This window comes from Schistocerca cancellata, chromosome 7 (genome assembly GCF_023864275.1).
Source record: "Schistocerca cancellata isolate TAMUIC-IGC-003103 chromosome 7, iqSchCanc2.1, whole genome shotgun sequence".
NCBI lineage: Eukaryota > Metazoa > Arthropoda > Insecta > Orthoptera > Acrididae > Schistocerca > Schistocerca cancellata.
The window spans coordinates 285,297,417-285,318,821 of NC_064632.1; the positions used below are offsets into that span (position 1 = coordinate 285,297,417).

At 39.5% G+C, this 21,405-nt stretch overlaps 1 protein-coding gene across 2 annotated transcripts; it reads right to left on the bottom strand.

Annotated features, from left to right (window-relative positions):
- Positions 1-1,870: 1,870 nt before the first annotated feature.
- Positions 1,871-19,726, bottom strand: LOC126092546 (ornithine decarboxylase 1-like). Of its 2 annotated transcripts, none has more exons than XM_049908204.1 (10): positions 19,567-19,726; positions 7,753-7,942; positions 7,398-7,580; positions 7,208-7,304; positions 7,013-7,089; positions 6,744-6,916; positions 4,801-5,098; positions 4,137-4,388; positions 3,577-3,785; positions 1,871-3,471 (listed from the first exon to the last, which is right to left on the bottom strand). In XM_049908204.1, the coding sequence occupies exons 3-10, from the start codon at positions 7,485-7,487 to the stop codon at positions 3,240-3,242; spliced, it is 1,428 nt and encodes a 475-aa protein (XP_049764161.1). In that variant the 5' UTR covers positions 7,488-7,580; positions 7,753-7,942; positions 19,567-19,726; the 3' UTR covers positions 1,871-3,239. The 2 variants fall into 2 exon arrangements, with proteins under 2 accessions (XP_049764161.1, XP_049764162.1); XM_049908205.1 differs by lacking the exon at positions 19,567-19,726 and adding an exon at positions 8,340-8,648.
- Between the last annotated feature and the right edge of the window lie 1,679 nt (positions 19,727-21,405).

Below are 21,405 nucleotides of genomic sequence, written 5' to 3' on the forward strand. Positions count from 1 at the left end.
AAATGAGCCGGTAGTGGAAGGATGTACACAATACCTCAAAGGTAAAAATTGCATGTCATCAGATTAGGTGAATGTGGAGGCCATGAAAACAAGCTCTATAATTTAGCCCCTTGGGGCCAGTCCAGCAACTGGGTATGACATTGTTAACTAGTTGGGTACTGAGCTATGCCAATGATGCTACACACGATCTTGCTGCCAAATAAAGTTCTGTGATTCAGTTTATAACGGATCTTTTACGTTGGGATAAATTTTAATTTTTGTTAGATGTTTTCGTTAAATAGCTGAATAAATTGTAATTAGGAATAATTTAATTAAGCAGAGTAGAGAAGATCAAGTCAAAGAGTTGTTCATTGGATGGACATTGTCGTAATGTAATGTCATTGCATTGCTCGGTTGTTAAAACAAGTCGTTTGTGTTCCGTTCTGCTGTTCGGTCGTGCGCGTATCTGAAAGGAATTAAATCGGGGACTAGAATAAACTTTCACATAATAGTTAAGATTCGATGTTCCGACAAAAGGGGTTAATGTCAGTGTTAATTTGGATTGTGGGTGACAGGATTAGTTTTGACATATGTGAAAACGGACGTAACAAAAGTTGTTCGCATATCATCCTTGAACGTGACTTATTTAATTAACGACTGCAGGCTCATTAAAAGCTATTATCTCATGATTAGGATCAATCCCTCTTTCCTCTTAGATAGTGATCATTCATTAACATTTACGTCATAAGAAAAAGGATTATTAATAAAAGTGATGTTAAATGACAATTACGTGTTATTCCGTTAGTGTGGAACCGACGTAATATCTCTGAAATGACATTGATATATAATGTGTGTTAAATACTGAACTGAGATAGGAAGTAAATTGAAATTAGTGAACATTTGATACTGAGACTATAGAAGCAGAAGTGCTCAAGGTTTCTCTTCTCTAAAATGGCAAAATAGGTACGAACTTTAACTCAATAGTTGACATTATGTATTGCAAAGACATTAGCATTTCATACTTATTTTGACGACGTGCTGTCAAACGAAGGAACATCGAGTCTCTGTACGAGTAATAAAATTAAATCTAAAAACATAACGACAAACTCCGCTTCAACAAACTGTATTGCGTGTCGTTATCGGGCAATAACTGCTCAACCCTGGAGACTTGTGTGGTGAAATTAGAAGTCGGGCATATAAAACAAACTTAAAAATTCATTCAAGCTACAGTGGAGTCGGCACAATACGACGTGGGCAGTTATAAGTTTCTTCCAATAGTGAAAGAGAATCATAGGTCTAGCACATGAAGATGATGAATACCAGTTCTAGTTGCTTCACCAAAAAGAAAGTCCCTTAAACTTTCTGCCAGGATATGGCACAAAAAGACGTGCAATTTAGAGCACTGTCATTTGAACTGTACCATCTCATGGGGATTTGCTGACTCCCAGTTTACACACATTGTGCGTGTTCAAATTTCCTCTTAGATATAATGTTGATTAATCACTGAAGACAACATGATCCAGAAGAATCTTCATTATGCAAAAACGTTTTGTTTGGAAAGGTAGTACATAAACCATATGACACAGTGCATGTATGTAAGTGTACAAACAAAACTGTTTGCGTTGCTCTTTCACCTGATATGTCAATTATAATTTAAGTTGAATGTAGTGAAAGATTCAAAGTCAATGTAAAACATCTGGTTGTGACTAGTGACATGGTGTAGTACTAAAATTTTATGAACATCTGCTTGAGAGAATGCACTGGACATTAAGAAAAGAGAAAAATATTCAGTTTCAAATTAATGCACATCATGTGACCATTTGCAATTATGTATCAGCATGTTGAAAAATGCACTTATTAGGAAAAGGGAATGCAAACAAAAACAAACATGTCAGATTAAATAAAGCAAATTTATTGCTCAAGGCAATACATTAGTATTATCATGTTTCCATGCGAAAAAGCTGCCTCTTCGCTTATTCAAACCTATTACATCTTTCTGATAATCAAATGACTTTCCACCACAGTTTGGCTTGCATCCTCCCAAACATCGCTGGAGACAAATGCATTTGCTTACATAACTTGAAATGACCTAACATTTCAGATAGTTAATGATAAAAGTTACAGGTTGTTTAAAATTAGTAACTTAACAGTACATAAGAAATGAGTTTTAATTCGCTACGTCTGTCACCCAATTATATCCAAGCTTCGATCCTATAAAGAGTTTCTAAAGAAGTTTCTTACTAAAATAATATAAAAATTATACAGAACCAGTCAATTTAACATAAAAAAGGTGAAATACGTTCAAATAGTTAAAAATAAATGCATCAATACAATATACTAATAAAGATTTGTATTGGTAAAGGATAGCAATGAATTTGTGTTTAAGAAATTGTTTTCACAATGTGCTATTGAAATGTATCTGAAACCTATACCTTTTTCATATTAACAATTTTGAAATGGACTGACAATTCAAACAGTTTGAAATGTAGGGCTATTACACTTTTTCCACACTTCCGAGCTTATGATTAGATACAGACTTCGAAAAAATTAAAACTATCGTAAATTTTCCTATTGTAGCAAATCAACATTTGAGACACCACATCATGTGCATCAGCAAATGACTTCTGACTTGTGCTGGTTTCAAGAACACCTATAGACTTGACAGAAGTAACATTTTGAATGAATAGATTACTGTAAATGGCTGTGTTGTATTCTTGTTGAGTTGTGGAATGTAACCATATACCTGAACACCCAAGCAGACCCTTCCATAAGTTAATATTTTGAGATTCAAATAATATTTTCCTCAAAATCTTAGGTATCAGGATACAGCACTATAACCCTGTCATATGAAGTGTCACCTCTCTAGGTTGTTGGATCTCCGTTTTGAGGTAGATGTCCATAACATTGAAATTGTCCCCCCTACAATATTTAACACCATGGGATACTTCCCAGATTTGGTCTCTGTCACCTGTGGAATGCTGTCATGGAACAATAGAATGTCACGATAATAATACTATACAGATATCTATTAACAATGTGCTCTGAATAGTTTTGAGACTGTCATCACTGCTACATATAGCAACTAGTCAATATTTTTGGTATGCACACATTCAGTCTTTCTTGAAATAAAACAGCCACAGGAGATGATGGAATGAATGGCTGTATATATAAATGTCAAAAAGATTTGCTATTGAAGAGAATAAAGTACCAGCACATTTCAAATGTCATTGCTTAATCTCACAGATGCCACCTTGAAAGACCTAACTGACAGGTCCAACCTCAACTAACTCATATAAAAATGCTGGTCCTGCAGATGCAGGTGGAACAGGATTATTTGCAACCACATCAGGAGCTGCAAGAGGCATGGCAACTTCCTCCCATTCATCTATGTTGCCACGCCCATCTATGTCTAGCCCCAGGTGGAGATTTGCTGGTGTGCTGCCGATCACGAAATGCTCTTCTGTCATTGGGTGCAGGTCTTTCAGCAGCAACCTGGACAGAGGTGCAGCAAAATGTTTGAAATATAACAAAATGCTGTTATATACTTAAAAAACAAATTTTAAGTTTTCAATAAGGTGTACAAATGTTCGTGCTCACCAATTGTGATCGTCAATCACAGTGTGCACCTTGGGCACTGGGAATCCATTGAATGGAGATGCCACAGGTAGTGTATAGGCACCCATGTTTTCAAATACAATCCAGTCTCCCACTTCCAGCTCTGGCAATAAGGTGCGTTCAACTATTTGATCCAGACCATCACATGTTGGTCCCCACACAGAACACTGACGTATTTTCCGCCCAGCAGCCTACATAAAAATGAAGCTGTGGTTCATACACTATCTTTCAACATATAAATAAACATTTTTACAACTAATTCTTACGGATTGCTTATTGATGAAAGCATAATCAAGTACTACTGTGAATAAGAAAAACTATAGTAAAAGACAATATTTTTGTACACTTTTTAAATGGTTAAATATCACTTTTGATTATGTCAAGAAGTGAACTGGAAAGGAACTAATTACTACATTTTCAACTGAGTTTTTCGTAACAGGTTAGGGCAAAAAAATACTGAAACATTCATTCATACACTGTCCTGGTAGAAGCATCTGTCAATAGATGTATTATTATCAAGTTATGTACTGTTATCAACTTACATTAAGAGGTATTGGTGTTACTTCCATATGGTCATACAGCAGGCAATTAAAACTGCCATAAACACCATCATTAACATAGTACATGACTGATGTGATGGATCCATCCTCATGATTAATAAGTTCTCTCTTGGAATGGACATTTGTGGCAAGTGTGTATGCTGATGCAACATAGTAACGTCCTGGTTCTGCTATAATATGAACTTCAGGATCAGGAAAGAATTCTTCCAGAGCATTATTTATCACTTCTGCAATCTAAAATGAAGCGAAAGCAAATTTTTTTCAATACTCTGTTACACCATTATAAAGTGTATTAAGCATAGTACTGTTACTTTTTTAAAAAGATGATCATTACTGTAGCACTAGTTACTTATAGACTATTAAAAATAATGCTCTCCATCAACTTTCTTTGAAATTGTATGAAAATTCTCTGTGGCTTAGTGCAAGCGCACATTTATTGAGCTGATTGGACAGAAGAACAGTAGTAATGAAATGAAAATTAGTAGCATTAATACTCTTTCAAATCACATTTACCAATCTTAGTCTAAATATAAACAACAACGAGACATAATGCCGCTTTATTTCCAAAGCAGAGGCTCAGTAAAATTAAAAACCAGTTCAAGAATAGCTTCACATGTAACTGACAAAGTATTTTGTATGATCTCACCTTGTCTATGTAGGAACCCTTGATGCCAGGATAACCACCACCGAGATCCAGCAAATTCATGGAGAAACCTAAAGTTGCACCAAGCTCAAAAAGGTTGCGGGCAGCAGCAATAGCTCTGCGAAAAACAGGTGGATCTTGACATCCAGAGCCAACATGGAAACTGACTCCCACAATTTCTAATCCCAGCAAGTGTGCAATCTGCATCAGACGAGGTGCATCAGCTTCTGGATCACAACCAAACTTCATACCCAGTTGACACTGAGCAACAGTTGCATCACATCTGATGCGTATCACCAATCTGAAATAATGGAACACACACTTTATGAACAGGCTTTTATTTATAGCTATCATTTATTTTTCCATAATGACCAAGAAAAGGCAAGAAACCTGCATGAACTGAGGCACGGATGAGCTGAAACGAGAAAAAATTCACTCCAAATTTGGAAAAAAATAAATAAATAAATAAAATGAAAACAAGTTATCCTCTTGCACTTTCTTCCAAGCCAGTGATTAACTGCTTTTGGCATTGACATTGCCACTCAGTTTTTGATTCCATATGAAGTACTACACCAGTTATGCTACTGTACAAACACATCACTGCCATGTTTGTTTCATTGCACATTACTGACAAAAATATAGTAGATTTATAGTGAAAGGGTGGAACAGATGCTAATAATGATTTGTACATTTTTGTCTGCAAATGACACCGATAAGACTTCTTTATGTAGCTGCAAATATGCTACAAAAATGCAAAAGCATAGCACGGATACTGCATCTCTATTTGGCTATGCATATGTGACAAAATGTAAGTGTTCAAAAGCTTGCAGTGTTTAAAAAATAAACAGAAAATTCAATTTGGAAAATGTTTTGATTTACAAATTCACAAATATAATGTGCATGGTGCAATCTGTTGGTTTGATCATTAAGTTCTGTGACTAAACCTCTCTTTTACTTCTGGGAATGACCTGTTAATGTGAAAAATGTTAAGTTGCACCATGGTTCACAATCCACATGAAGTTATTGCCTCTGGCTAAGTGGCTGGATAAGTCAGTTGAAAGGTCATATCGTGTACCACACTCTAGAGGACAATGCCTAATGAAGCATGGAAGTGTTTAAACCAACCATGTTAATCTTTATCTTACCACAAGGCAACCACCTTCCTTTCTTGTTACATTACAGTAGACATGTTACACCAAGTTTTGAGATACCAGTACCAGCACCCCCTCCCCCGTCCTCCCCCTCCTCACGACCCCACCTCCATCCCCTCAAAAACTAGTAAGATCCTATTTTATCCTTTAAGAAAATATCTGGTTCTGGAAGTTAGGGGTGCCATTATCTAATTATATGGGTTCATATCAGCACTACTTGGAGTTTCACTTTCTGTAGGTTGCTATCGGCTATCCCAAATTAATTTTTAACAAAATATCATTTACAGCCACTAAAGCTCTATCCAACAGATTCATTTTAATGTAAGACCAAATATATTCTCTTCTAGAACTACTTATTTAGCCTATTATTCAGCCTATTATTCAGTAAATTAAAAGTTAAATTCATTAAACTGTTTTTAAATGAAAAGTACACCATTAAGTGCAGAAGTTTCCAGCAAAGAGCCATTATTTAATGAGGACAGTATTTTTTGGAATTTGGAAACAATCTTGAGCTAACAAATGACACCATTTCGACAATTTTATTACACCATGAGCTGGAAATTACCAGTGTGTAACAAAAGAATGCACTACCCTCATTTAGATGAATGTCAAGAAACGTACATATCATACACTGGTCAGTATTATTGTGAAGTTTGTTGCTTACGTTATCGAAACAGTGCAATTCTTAAGTAGGAAAAACGAATTCTGTCAAATGTGTGCCTCATTGTTAATTTGCAGTCTTACAATACATCTCAACAAGAAGAAACTTGATTTAATTGCAAACAGAATACTCACTTTGCTGTGGGAAACAGGCTTTTTATCTTGTGGAGTTCACATTCATTGTCAAAGGTCATAAGATCAACACCTACAGCTGCTGCATGTCTAATGTGAGAGGCTGGTTTTGCTGGATTTGCAAAGATTATGCGGCTCGGATCCACACCAATGGACAGAACCTTGTTGATTTCAGCCTGTAAAAACACCAATGAACATTTTGTTACACCTGACGTCTCTCTCAAATGGAAATGGTTTTTAACATCAAATCATGTGACAATGATTCCACTCACCTTTGAAGCACAATCAAAGGAAGTACCAAGTGCAGCCAGCACTTCCAGTATAGTCAGACTGTCGTTGCACTTCACCGCTGAAAGACAAAAAATGGAATCATGTTACATTTGGCAAGGAAAACCAGACTGAAAAGATACTTCACAAATTATGACATTGGTACTAAATAGGCAAAATTGTTACAATATGCATTATACCATAGTATGGCTGAACTCTCGGCATTTTAAGTTTCCATTCTTTGTGTTTCTTCATTATATCTCCTATGTCACAGACATAAAATGCTTCCTCCTGGACCTAGAACAAGAAGTAGTTTGCAAAATTAGAGGCAACAAGTTTAATTTTAATAAAATGTATTAAAATGCAGTTAAAACAACAATAATAACATACTCCTGATTCAGCGATGTCTTTGATGATGTTCCAGACATTTGCACCTGCATCCATAACATGGATTCGTTCATCAAGATTGCTCAGCTTCATGATTGCTGTTGGTTACAATTGGTGGACGATATTTGGGAGAAACTGTGGTCGACTGGACCTTGATTTTCAGAAAAACTGGTTGGAATAAGCAAACTGAAAAGGAAGAAGAATTTTAGCCAAGGTAACACACAAATACCCCATTTTTAAACTGAATGTTGATCTCATGCAATACTAAAATGAATTTACACATGTGTAATTGTGACCTAAATGAAATATATGAAGCAAGTAACACAAGTTATTGAATGAAATATTGTAAAATACTTACGAGGCAGCCTTCGTTCAGTTTTGGGCAGCTTGTACGGAAGGCAATTTAAATAAGGTTAGATATTTTTGTCAAGCTGTCAGCAATGTGCTACCCAAGGTGGTTCACCGTTCAAAGACAGTCTCCAGTTAGACTTGTACAGGCAGAAACCTGCCGTCGGGCTCTGAACCAGCCGACCAGAGGTATCACTACCCTGTAGGTAAAGGAGTTAGATGTGAATCAGAAACATTATCCATAGCAATTTGAATGTGCGTACCAAACTGCTAACATACCAGTAAAATTTAAATGACTCGTAAATCTTAAGTATAACCCAAAAGAAACAGGTTTTATGGGACCAATGCAGCTGACACTAAACATTATAGTATATAGTCATAGTTATTTGAAACTAAATAAGATTTTACAGCATAACCTGTAAGTCAAATTTTGATGGTTATTAGCTTTAAGCTAATTTATTACTAGTATCAAGTGCGAACAAAATACCCTCACACAAATATAACAAAATCAAAATGGAACGAAAAAAAGCAGGTTACTATTCTTGTATAACTACAGCTTGACCGAACTTTAGTTTCAGTAAATGTAGATATACTCACCCAATTAATGTGCAGACCAAGTTGCACAATCAAAGCTTGTGAACGCATTCACTAAGGCCTTTCAAAATTACTTTCTGTGCACCAGCCGGCTGGCGGGTAACTATGCTGTGCCGTTGAGCCTGTGTTGATGCCGTTTTGTGGCTAATACTGAGCGAACTCCGGACCACGCAAGTACCCTGCCTCCTCGTCAGCGTCCTCTGCAAACACTGTGCGTCGGATTCTGCCGGCCGGGCGAAAGTAATTTGTGGCTCAAGAGAGCGCTTCGCTTTTGACACCCATTCGTGGTTCTGGCGACACTGTGTGATGTGGCTGACCGAGCTGCCTTTATATAGATAGGAAGCAGTGTGAGGGGTGGGGTACAGGACCTTATCTAGCCAGTGGTGTTGCAGGGCCAAGGAACAGAGTCCTCTTCAATGCTCTTCCCCTCCCCAGACAAGTAGATTGAACCTTAACATCTGACTCCAGTATTATCACTTATCAGTTGCCACTATCAGCTGTCAGTTCACTCTTCACATGATCACACAGTCAAAGGCCCTATACTTGTTAGAACACCATGAAGAGTTGGACAAGGTCATTTCCCATTTTCAGTATTTGATAAATATTTTGTATGAGAAATCAATGATGATGCTCTGAAAATAAGTCTTGACATACCCCAGCATGTGTTCTATTACTCACAAAAAACAACCCTTGTATACAAAAGTCAGAATTCCAAAATATTGTAATAAAAAGCAGTAAGTCCTGCAAATGATCAACAGCTGGTGCAGGTACTGACAGACTAAGTAAATAAATGTAGCATTTTGCCCTTAAACAGACGAATGATCTATTATTGTTCAGCAACAGGAAAAGTGACCGATCTCTGGAAATGATAATGGCCATGACACTTGTACAGAGTTACCTAAGATAAAATGGTTACACGAAACTATGGACAGAAAAATCAGATAAACAGCTTCATTGGAGCAATTCTAAAGAAACATTCAATCATGATTGAGGGTGCTTATAAAACTCTTTCTCAGAAGACTTCCGATTCCTGCTCGTCGACACGGGACACTGACCAGGTGTGTGTGTGTGTGTGTGTGTGTGTGTGTGTGTGTGTGTGAGAGAGAGAGAGAGAGAGAGAGAGTGAGTGAGAGAATTTGATGAATGCGAGAGCTTCACTGAGATGCTTGTGTAACTCCAGTATCAGGTGCTACAAGATAAGGTTTGTGCATCAAGGAGGATTCTACTGATAAATTTCCAAGAGCGTATTTTCGAAGGACAGCAATGCAATACATAGCGTCCTGCGAAATCTCGCCGATCATGACTTAAATAAGAAAAAGAAATTTTGTCTCGCGCGCTGTGCCTTCAAGTACCTTGCGCCACTCACTGTTATTGGGGGGGGGGGGGGGGTGCAGAGTATTGCGGCAAAGATGTCATCCTGAATTCTTGTCACAACTTTAGTAAAATAAGGCGAACTTTCAACGGAGGCGAAGTTTGCCTGGTATGTGACAATCTATATTCAGAGATCTTACCCACTTCCACGCAGTGTCGTATTTTTCTAAGATGCACTTTAACAGTCAATAGGACGTATAGATTAAAGAGAGTGCGTAATGCGATTGGAACCGGTGTTACAACACTGTAATAGTCTTTGTGTGCTGAACTCAAACACAGAAACCGTCACAAATGACGTGACTGCTAACGGAAAACGAGGCAACAGACTGAAAACGTCAAGCACACTAATCGACAGGCAGAACACCGGAGTGGATTTCCAGGGGTGGGGGTGGGGGGGACACTGGCCTTGCCCGACAATTGACGAGAACCGTTAATCACTTTGAGCCTATCACGCAACATCCGGCCACAGGCAGGCAGCAAGCGCGGGAGTTTAACCACGCAAGTCTACTAACGGACAACTAAATGATTGCTCCTCCAATTTGTCAAGCCGGCTGCTGTGAAACACGTGCGTCTGCACAATGCACCAAGGACTTGCGCACTGCTGCAGGTCGACTGCAGGTCGACTAAAACCTGCTAACCGAATGTCTTGTAGGAATTTATTTTACCTAAAGCTACGAGCGGGATTTAATTCGGGCGATAGGAACCAAAATTTTAGGCTGAGCAGCGTCGCAACAGACTGTCACGCGTTGTAAGCAAATTAGCAGTTAAAACTGTATTTCACGTAGTATGGGCATCACTAAGAGTCAGTCAGCCAGTCAGCCACCAGGTTTCTGAATGTCACCCACCCAGCCGTCGATGGCAGCTACTTTGAAGTCGTGACCTTTGTCGACGGAACCACGCTTGACGCGAAGTCTTATTTTTAGAGCGGAGAAGGGTTAAGTAAACGCCCACAGGCCATTCACAATTTCCTTCGGTTCAAAGATTTTAAATTCAAGGTTATCCCTGTACTGATTGCTATTTAACGACCGACATGTTAGTTTTTATGTTGACAAAGCAGTCCATTGCATCCTCAGAAGAGAGTGTGGATCACACTATAGTTCAATGTGCACATGAAATGTCAGAGGACATTGCCTTTTAAAGGTTTTCGAGTAAACTAGATGTTACAGCCGACACCAGCCTCGGACGGCTTAATGTAGAATGGGAAACGGCCGAACTAAAAAAGTCAGAATCTAATGGTTTACAAAACAGCCTATAATTATCTTTTTCAGTAGCTGTTGTCTGTGTTTACATGTTTTAACGTGTAATCGAAACTGTGAGGGCGTACAGAATTCTATTGAGATGAGCATGACGTTTCAATATAGATGCGACATGCAATCCTGCCAACTGTTTCTGTAAACGGAAATGTTACTTCGAGAAATTTAATGAAGACATGATTCGATACAGAGGATTTCTCTATCTCTATATATTTAATCTTCCTCAGGAAGACGTTTGACTTCTGCTATTCGATAACCGTTGCCTTTGCTTCCAAGGCACGTAGGTACATGTTACGTTTCTTCGACTGGTTCAAGAAGCACAGAACAGAACATCGGTATCATTGTGGCTCTCGTTACCATTCGTAAACGGTTTTTCATCAATTGTAATGATTCCATGCGTCTGAGCTCCGAAGAATCTGTATAGGATACTTAAAAAGCAGCAGCAGCAATGATTCTTCTGTTGCTAGTAATACGTGCTAGTAATATGACTAACCACACAGTGATGACACGTAGCAGTTGAACACTGGGATGCTCGGGAAGTTTCCTGACATTTTCCTATCTTGTGTTAATGTTCGATCACATTAGCACAGTGGAGCAATAACGGAAAGTCTACGACGAGTAATGGAAACCATCCACGTCGCATACTTACTTCTTGTAATGTACATGTTCTGTGTTTTATGAAATACCTCTCTAATATCGTCGTCGTCGTCGCCCTAGCCGCTAAAGTAGTAGCAGTAACTCGCCATTTTATCTGATACGGTGAGGGACCCGCTGCCTTCGATTGAAATGGCATAAATGTTTGGTCCTTATTTCCAGAGTGTTTCACCAGCCCCTAAGGGACTGAATGTAACGAGTGAATGAACATACGGATGACCATGTAACATTGAGTATATTTTTGAGATTTCCTGAAGTAAGGTCAATATCAGTTTATTTTATGCGTCCCAACAATGGGACAGTGACATGCTACATTATCACTCCTCTGTAGATACGCCTGTTTGTACGCATCTTGTATACAAAAATTACTATGTACGTTGTTGAAACCTACTGCCTTTACATTTTATGAGAGTTTCTCCAGGATAAGTAGTAGAATGAAATATTCTCTTTCACATTTTACAACACCAGATGGCTAAAAACATGCTACGTGGACTTACAATTGTAAGTTTGAAGAGAACTAGAGCTCTGAAGTCAGTGAAGATGATGACTAAAAATTGGTGATTATTCAATGCAATATAGATGAAATAATGTATGAAGAAGACGCTGAAGAAAATGCACTGAACAATTACTGTATTGTATACCATTTACCATGTCCTTTAGAACTTATAACCAGAAGGCATGAAGATGAGGTTACAGATTTTGCTCCAGAAGCTAAGCATTAGGACATGGACTGGAAAAATCAACTAAAAACCCTAAGAGTGGTAGAAATGCCAACAAACACTAATGAACTAGGTACTGGAAAATGAAAACCATGTTGCTCAATGTCTAACAGATAAGACAGTGGCCAAGCGTTCGAGGATTTTTTTTCTTGAGCAACTAGTGAATGCTATTACAGTATGAAGTAGAATGTATGTTTGCCAACAGAATAAATTTTCTTCTAGCTAAAGAAAAGAAAATTTTTTTTATAGGTGTAATAGTTCTGAGCAGATAATGTAAGCTTCCCCATGAGGGTATGTACCGGGAATGTGGTTTTATTTTTTCATCACGTTTCTTACAGTCTTCAGTACTGACATTAAAACCGTGCATTTGGATAGCTAATTATGCCAATGTTCCAAAAATAATACAGTATAGTTTTCGTACTAATTTACCGATTTTTTACAGAACGTCGTCTCATTTGTCACTCAGGGCATCTCAGTGACAAAAACGGTAGAAAAACTAAGGTTTTGGCAAGTAATGGACTAATACAGCAACATTACCCGTGCCAAAATCGCTCTTTGTCTTATCTCCAGTGTAAAGTTTCAACGTCCCGTCGACATTACAGTTGGAGAACACAACCGGGCAGAACAAGGACATGAAAGGTAATCGCTTGGGGGGGGGGGGGGGGGGGAATCTCGAAACATGGCTCGGGGTCGCAGATTACGAGTCCGCTAATTTGTGGGGAAGTCAACTTTTGTCTCGCGGTTTGAGGTGATATCGATATTTACAATTAACAAACATGCAAAATGATTTTTGTATGCTAGTAAACTTTTTACGGTAATTTTTGGCTTTGCCAGTCTGCAGTAGCTACTGGTCCCGAATCCATACTACGAATTTATTTTTATGACGTGCAAATTACAACAGCAATGACGCATTACTTACTCCCTCTGGCTCCATCCTTGTCCACCAATAAATTCAGGAAACACTCAGAACTGTGAAGTCAGTTACAGGGGGCTCTATCGTTTAAAATGGGTTTCGACCCACAGTTCAAAATGATATTTTTCGGATTAACAAACCATTGTTAGAGTTGAGGTCTGAATCCTGGAACGTTGTCTCACACCCCCGAAGTATACCGAAACGTGAAAGGCGCATTGAACTACGGATGGGGGAAAAAACCCGTGCGCTTTAAGACAGTCTTCCGCCGCACTGCGCGTAAGCCAGACTTCTTACACAACACATCCCGGAAATGGCTTAGCTGGGCACGGCAACGACAGCAAAAAGACCGTCTGATAAGAGGCTATGTGACACCGGCTGGGCGGCCGTGAACAGCATCTGTAGCAGACCCAGCATCGAGTGTCGACGCTGGCCCGGATATCGATCTGTGGCGGTAAGGTGCGTCCCCACCACTGACGCAGTTTGGCGGTGCTACTGAGGAATCAAATGTTAATACTGGCGTTCGCGCAGAGGGCCAAGAGTTTACGGTTCTGTAAGTGGAGCCCAATTCGCTTTATAGAAGAATTCTGTCGAACTGAACAAGAAAAGAAGAGGCAACATTAGCCCTAATTGATCAAGATCTTCGTGTACAACATCGAGCATAGAAACATTCGAGAATACGGCCACAGTACTTTAGAACTGACTTAACATGTTTCCTTCGCCATGTACAATTGGGCAGAGAGTGTAGCTTCATGAGCTGGCTTAATTTTACACGCTGTTGGGGCAGTTGAGAGTACGTTTGGCACAGGTATTCGAGATATTAAGTGTTCGCGTGAATCTACTACGATGTTATCCTACGCATCAAAGCCAGGAAATAAACGACTGCGCCTAGATGGGAACGTTACTGGATGGGATCCATTACTATTGATTATTTCACTGTAAGCTTCGCAAATCATAGAAGGAAAATCTGCGTTAGTGCCCGTCGACGACGTGGTCACTAGAGACTGAGTTTACCTCGGTTTGGGGGGAAATGTGGAAGGCAAGCGACCGTGTCCTTTTTCAGAGAAACCATGTCGTCCATTGGCTTAATCGATTTAGAGCAACTACGGAAAACGCGGATGGTTGGACAGTGATCTGAACCAGGTCCCTACGAAGTCCAGCCATCTAACTCCGTTCCCTTACAGAGCCCCTTCTTCCAAATGCAAGCACAGGGTCTGACGCTACTGTGAATTATGCCTCTGAAAACGTCGCCGAAAATTCTGTATAAATAAAAGGCACAGCGAAAATCAGAGCGCCGTTCCGTTGCTGCGGATACAACCGAACGGACATTCCAATTGCCGGTCGCGATGTCCACTTTATACGCAGTTCACTCAGAACTACGTAAGTAATGTCCAAATTACTTCTGCATCTGAACAAATGTAATAGTTAACCACACAGTTACTTGAACGCTGCTTCGCCAACAACTGAGTATGGAACTGCGCTGTTTACTGCTCAGTCTATTTCGGAATACGCATGGGAAGTTGCAGATTTAATTAGACATTATGTGCTAATTTCTGAGGTATATGCGCACATTTATCACTAATATGGCCACAGGGACCGATATCTATTGTCTAAGAAGTATAGATTTTTGTCTATTACAGCAGAAGGAGAAATGATTCAACAGATATGTACTGAATATGCACCACAGTTCCGAGAAATTAACCGAAACGGTAAGAGTTTAAATTCACTAAAAGCTAGTAGAACTGCATTGCAACCTATCGCCTGTATTAGAAGACAGGCTCGAGAAAACGCTCATGTCAATACAGTGACTCTCAAGCTCGTCCGGTTACTCTTCCGAGCCAGCCAGTCATCCCAGATCTAGTCAGCAACTATTATATTTCCAGTTAACCTTTTCAAAGCATGTCGAAAAGTTTTTCCCCTACCAGCATCATTTGTGGAAAACATGATACTTCTATACAACAGTGTTGTTATTAAGGTGTTTCACCTTCTGCAATATTTCCTCAAGTTGGCACCCTCTCCCAACCCTCCTATGAAATAAGGTAGCAACCCACTATTAAACAATTGACATCACCACAACGCTAGTGTAATCATGTCCTCTAATTGTCGATTTTAAAAAAAGTCCGCCTCTGTGTACCCAATGCTGTAGCCCAGACTACCTTGCCAGGAGCAAGAATGCCCTGCGTTAAGATGTCCGTAAATGAGAGCTAGCGGGGCAGTCAAGGCTACTTCGGCCTTCAGGCGCAACACGCGCGAACGTCATAGGTCTTACCTGCATCGGCTGCTACCGAGCAAGTTGTGTCGCTGCGGTGGAACACCACAAATTCATTGCAGGCTACTATACTAACTCGTGTTTCAGACGATACTGTAACAATTACCAACGTTCGTCCTGGGGCGAGAAGGACTTATGACTGTCTACTAATAATTGCTATTTACGTTGGGGGCTCCTAATTTGTTTATCACATTTTCATTTCATCTCATGCTTTGAGAAATTCGAAGCAGAAACAGCTGATAAGTGAGTTAACTCTCACTGAGGTGGTAATACGCGATGCTGGAAACCATAAACATCCTCGAAGTAGCCCTTTTCAATTAAAAACCGTACACTCCCACGCGCCGACAGCAAATGGAAAGCTTAAATGACGTAGGTGGTGTAACTTCACAATGTACATGAAGCCCATTGCCCCTTAACGGCTAAAATTTCAATGTTTTTCTGTTAATATGTAAAGGTATGACCATGGAAATCTTACTGGCACTTATCGGAAAGGGCGGCCTTGAAATGCGCTATCACAAGGATAGCGATAATAGTACGAACTTAACGAAATGCGTACGCGGCCTTGCACTATACAATGGAAGTTTCGTGCCCTGTTCGCTACAAGCATACACCCGAGGTGAAGGTCAAGAAATTTAACACTCTCTTCCATGCATCTGGCCCGACTTTATCAAGGGACGTAAATTGTCTAGGGGGCAGTTAAGTTTTCCTGTCCAACAGATCTAAATCTTACCTTGCTTTTGACTAAAAAATTGCAATTGGTGTCCAACTGAACTTACATTACTTAGTGTCATGTACGAAAAAAGTTGTCGGTACCAAATGACTGCACGTGAAATGATCTCTAAGTATTCAGCCAAGGATGTATTGTACTACACATTAGTAGATAAAATATTAAGTGGATACAAAGCTCAGCGGCAGGGTTGCTTCCTAATGCTGCATCAGTGCGGCAGATTTTTTAAAACTTATTAGGGAATAAGCATTACTGAAACTACTTCAAAACCACGTAAGGCCTTCACCGTACATTGCTTGAAGACTAGCTCTCAATTCGCTGAAAGTATAATCGTGAAATCCTAAGTAAAGAGGTCAAAGTTATTGGACAACCGCTGGTCAGAAAAACAGATTAAACGCTGACCAGTCCTGTTACAGTTTGCAAGCTACTTTTTCTCGCTGACGTACCGAAATAACACTGTAGTAAACAACAGCTTCACGTAGAAACTGACAAATGCATTGGAGCTGCATAATGGCATGACGCCGAAACGGAAATGACCAGTATCTGCGAGGAAAGAGTGAACTGTGATGGATATTGTGTGTCATTGCCTAAGTTCCCTCCTCTATGTGCGGAAAATTTAAGACGAAACCGAAACAGGTCTAAGGTGAAATTCACTCGCCAAATTTATGACTAACGCATGTTGCATTTTTTATGATATTAAAAAAGCCTTGCATGCAGGACTTACAATTGCTTTTGTCTAATACCAGATGCAAGTTCTTTGCCAAACGCATAATTTTGGAAACCTGTCACGTAATCCTGACGAACTATAATCCTCCTCTGGCGAATGTCGTGCACACTGATCGCATAGTCATCGAAATCTATCAACAGTGGTTACTTCAGATTAAAAATGCTGCTGTATATAGGACAATCAGATTGAAAATATTTAGACCTTAATAGAAGAGTTAAGTCTTCTTCAGTCTAGTATCTCGCATTGCTATAAATAACAAATCGCCGCCCCCGCTTTATGTAATGTGGAAAATAGAAGCAGCAGTATGCGGTCGAGTTCGCAGACTGTCGCATGACCTTGCACGGCCTGGCGACAGGACCTCAGGAATGCACCCAAAATAAGTCCGTACTTGCCCACTCAGGGGTCTGCCACTATTCACGTGATCCACTTCTTTGGAGCAGGATTTCCCAGACCAGTCAAGTCACTTTGCGGCAAAGCAGTTGGAAATTTCTTATTCATCATTTATTTAATGTCATTTTTGAACCGGTTAAACGATTGCTACGCAGACAGTTAGTCGCCTTAATACTATTACATTCTTGTACCAAAACAATTTAGTTACTCTGGCAAGACGTATTGAATTACAGCTCTTGAAAATTCATTGTCAAGAGTTAAAGATTTGGTAGTACTTAATCTTCCACTAATTTCTCACGTCAAAGTTCTTCCTTTGAAAAAATTGCTGAAGAGTAAAGTCGTTGCTCTGTTGTATAAAGGAGTCTCAGTTACAAGTGCACTCAAGTGAAACGCACATTTGTATCATCTATATTTAGGTTTTGTACAAATTTAAAGCCCCGTGCAATTATTTTGTACTATTCGACAAACAACAAACAGTGGTGCAGGATTGGCATTCTGCACATAGTACCGCTTTACATTTTCGAATTACGATGAGCTAGTGTTTGATGATGTATGGCCCTCCTTCGGAAGAGAAGTGACTGTTCTGTTAGTCTAGGCCCATGACGCACACGCCCACAGAACTGTGGCCCGCCACCCACTTCCAAGTTGCCCGTGAGTCATGTGAGACAGGGGAAGGGGGTTACTTACGAACGTAAGTGTTGTATTGTTCGGAAAAAAATGGAAAATCTAGCTGCTGCCTGTCCAGACGACGCTTAAGCAACGGAGCAAATCCTACGAGCCAGCCACTGTCTCAGGCCGGTGAGATCCAGTTTGAAGCGGAGAAACGCGCCTGCGCACCAAGTTTGCAAGCACAACACTCCAGCCACGTCAATCGATAGGGACCTGCAGCTCCTGTTTACGACTTCCCTGGCCTGCTCCTGGAGCATTTACTGTTTGCAGTAGACACACCAAGGGAAACATTACCGACATATGTACTGTTTTACAAGTTTTCAATCGATAACAGGAGTAAAATGTGCACAAAGAAGTATCTACAATGACAAAAATATTGGTCACTGCAGTTAGTTTGGTGCTTTAATGCAGTTAATGAATCGTACTATTGTCCCATCTTACTTCCTCAGATTAAACTGAACCCTTTAGACCTGCTATGCGTACATCTATGGGAACAAGTAATACTTCTTTGCAGAACACTGCGAAACAGTATACGTAACAGCAAACAGAACAGGGATTGTAATTACACCACCACGGACGGTATCACCTTTTTCTCCAACGGAAAACCACCAAAGCTACAACATTGTTATTCGATTGGTCAAAAATTCTCCAGATTTGTGTGTTAGTATACTAAAATGTTTTACTGCTTGCCTAATAGGGATGGGTGGCTACTACTACGGCGCTCTTAAAATGGAGCAGCCTTTCTTGCGCAAGTGTCCTCCATCTGGCTACCTGTTAAGAGGCCGTCTTAGCTGTTAGTACATTGCGGAAGCGTTTGTTTAAACTAGATATGAGGCATATTGTGGCTAATTATGCTGTTTTGCTTATACTCCCCTTTGGATTTTTTAAAATTCGTTTTGTTTCTTTAAAAACCATAAAAAAGAATGGTTTTACGAAAACAATAGTTGACAGCTTAACATTTGTTACTGTTATGTGTTATTCCTGGCATGGTTATTGGGATGCAGTCAAAATCGACACAAAGTCGTCTGAATTACGCAGAGAACTAGATCTAGTTCACAGAATTTCAGCGAAATACAGCTAGCACTCTCCACTTTCGTTACAAAATATGGGTTCATTATGCTGTGCAACAGAATAAAAAATTCCGCCAACAAGTACTAAAACAAGTTCTAGTCATTCTTCACGGTAAAAAATTTAACTTAAAGAGACTTCACTAGGGAGCTCAGTAGGTCTTCACACTCGTCAGAGATCACATGACAAATAAATGCATGCAGATAAGCGTTTCAATGTACGGGAAACTTACTAACACAATCGCTTTGATGACGTTTTGAATTTCACAACGTATTGAAATAAAGTACATCGTTCTGTGACATCAGAAGTAACTAATCAAATCTAGAACTACAGCTTTTAACTGCAAACACTACTACTAAAATTTAACCACGTTAGATTCACGTATCTGTCATAATATTCGAGAACAGCAGAAAGGCCACAGCTGAAGTTCTGCACACTCGCAAATACAACAAATATAGACAATTGGTACTTACCTGAACCGAAGCTAGCCACCCTTTGGGCAGGCGCCTAATTGATGACGGAATGGTGGATGGTTTTTAATCACTTTTGAAGTAATAAGTTAATAACTTTACGAAGAGCTGCGAGGTGGACTGTCGCGCGACCACCACTAAGCCTCCATTACAACAAGAGAGCGCTCTAGTGGCTGAATTTCGAACTACGTCCCACCTGGCTTGCTAGTGTCTCTGACCTATTCCAACATACAGATCTTTGGAACAAACGCAAGTAACGTTGTGCCAACATGACACAGTGGGCAAGCAAAAGCTAAATGAAACAGGAATCTTATTTTACGCGCTTCTTTCATGGAAGCAACTGTGCATAAAATTTTGATTCGCGTATTAGTCCGATTCCGCGCACTACGTCCTTTGCTTTCTCCTTTAGGTGTCGTATCGAAAGGCAACAGCATTAGTTAAAACCAATATATTCGATACCTTCTGACTTTGCACACTCAATTATTTCAGTATATGAGGAAGTGACTGCGAGTCCCAACAAATATTGAACGCTTTACGCAGGAGACACTTGTCCTATTCATTCATTCATTCGCAATTTTTATTGTAGTGTTACGGATCGCTCAACCTACAGTTTGTAACGCTCAATAGTGTGTTCCATTCACGAAGTTGGTGACAGAATATGCATGTGTAGTTATGCATTATAGTAGAGATGGGCAAACAGACACGTAACTCTTTCGAAACAAATGAAACAGTACAATGTAATGTTTCGATACGCTGTTTCGAAACAGTGAAACAGTTTGTGTTTTGTAATCTAATAAACGTACACATTTAATCATCTTGAATGTCTACTGTATAAGTATGTCCATATAAACACAAATGAGGTGCGAGAGCGCTAATCATTTCGCAGAAAGTATGAAACTATCAGCTGGGCGTCTTGGCAGTTTCATATTTCCTGCAGCAAATGCGTTGCTTTCGTGTTGTGTGACTTTCATACTTTTCAATTGGCTGAGGACAGCCATAGCTGAAGACAGAAGAACCACCACGAACGGAACTGGAGGTAGGAGCAAACTGCAGAAACAACGAATATGCTACTGGGATTCCCACATTCCGTTAGTATGGGTAATTTACCCATCCTGCTAATTTCCATGCATACAAAGGGAATCATTGTGGATAATAGGCACAGTGACTATAGACTCACAAATAACGCCAAATAATTCGAATAAATAACAAAATATAACAGAATAAAATTTTGTCTTTCAAGATGTTTCGAACCTTTACTATAAAGTCACCATGCTTCCCAGCCCTTCCCGTTCACCATTACACCATCAGTGATATGTCAAACAGATTGCTTGCAACTATACCTAGGTAAAATTTATGTATGTGTCTAATAACTGTCACTCTAAGCCTTTTTTTATTCAAAATGTTGTAGGTTTACTTGCGTTTCTTAATACGATTACTGTACATGAAAAGAGAAGCGTATGTTATAAAAAAAAGTAATTTAATCGAATGATTTTCACATATTTATTATTTTGAATGGGAATAGTATGCGTTGTTTCATTGTTTGGTTAGTGTTTATAAAGCAGATGTTACGCCATTTCGTAATAGGACAGTCAGCTAGAAACGAAGCTTTATTTTCGGATATCTTAAGCTTCATTATATTGCTTGTCAAAAAGAATTCGACACTCTTGAAAGTGTTTCATGAAGTGGTATGTTGAGTTTCAGTACCTGTGCCGAGTCCGAATCTCGTCCGACACAGAGCGGAATGAAACATCACTGTTTCGAAACAATTAGTCCGTTCCAAGCACATGTGGACTGAAACAGCCTTATTTTCAAACAACGATACAGTTTCTGTGTCTGGCTCGA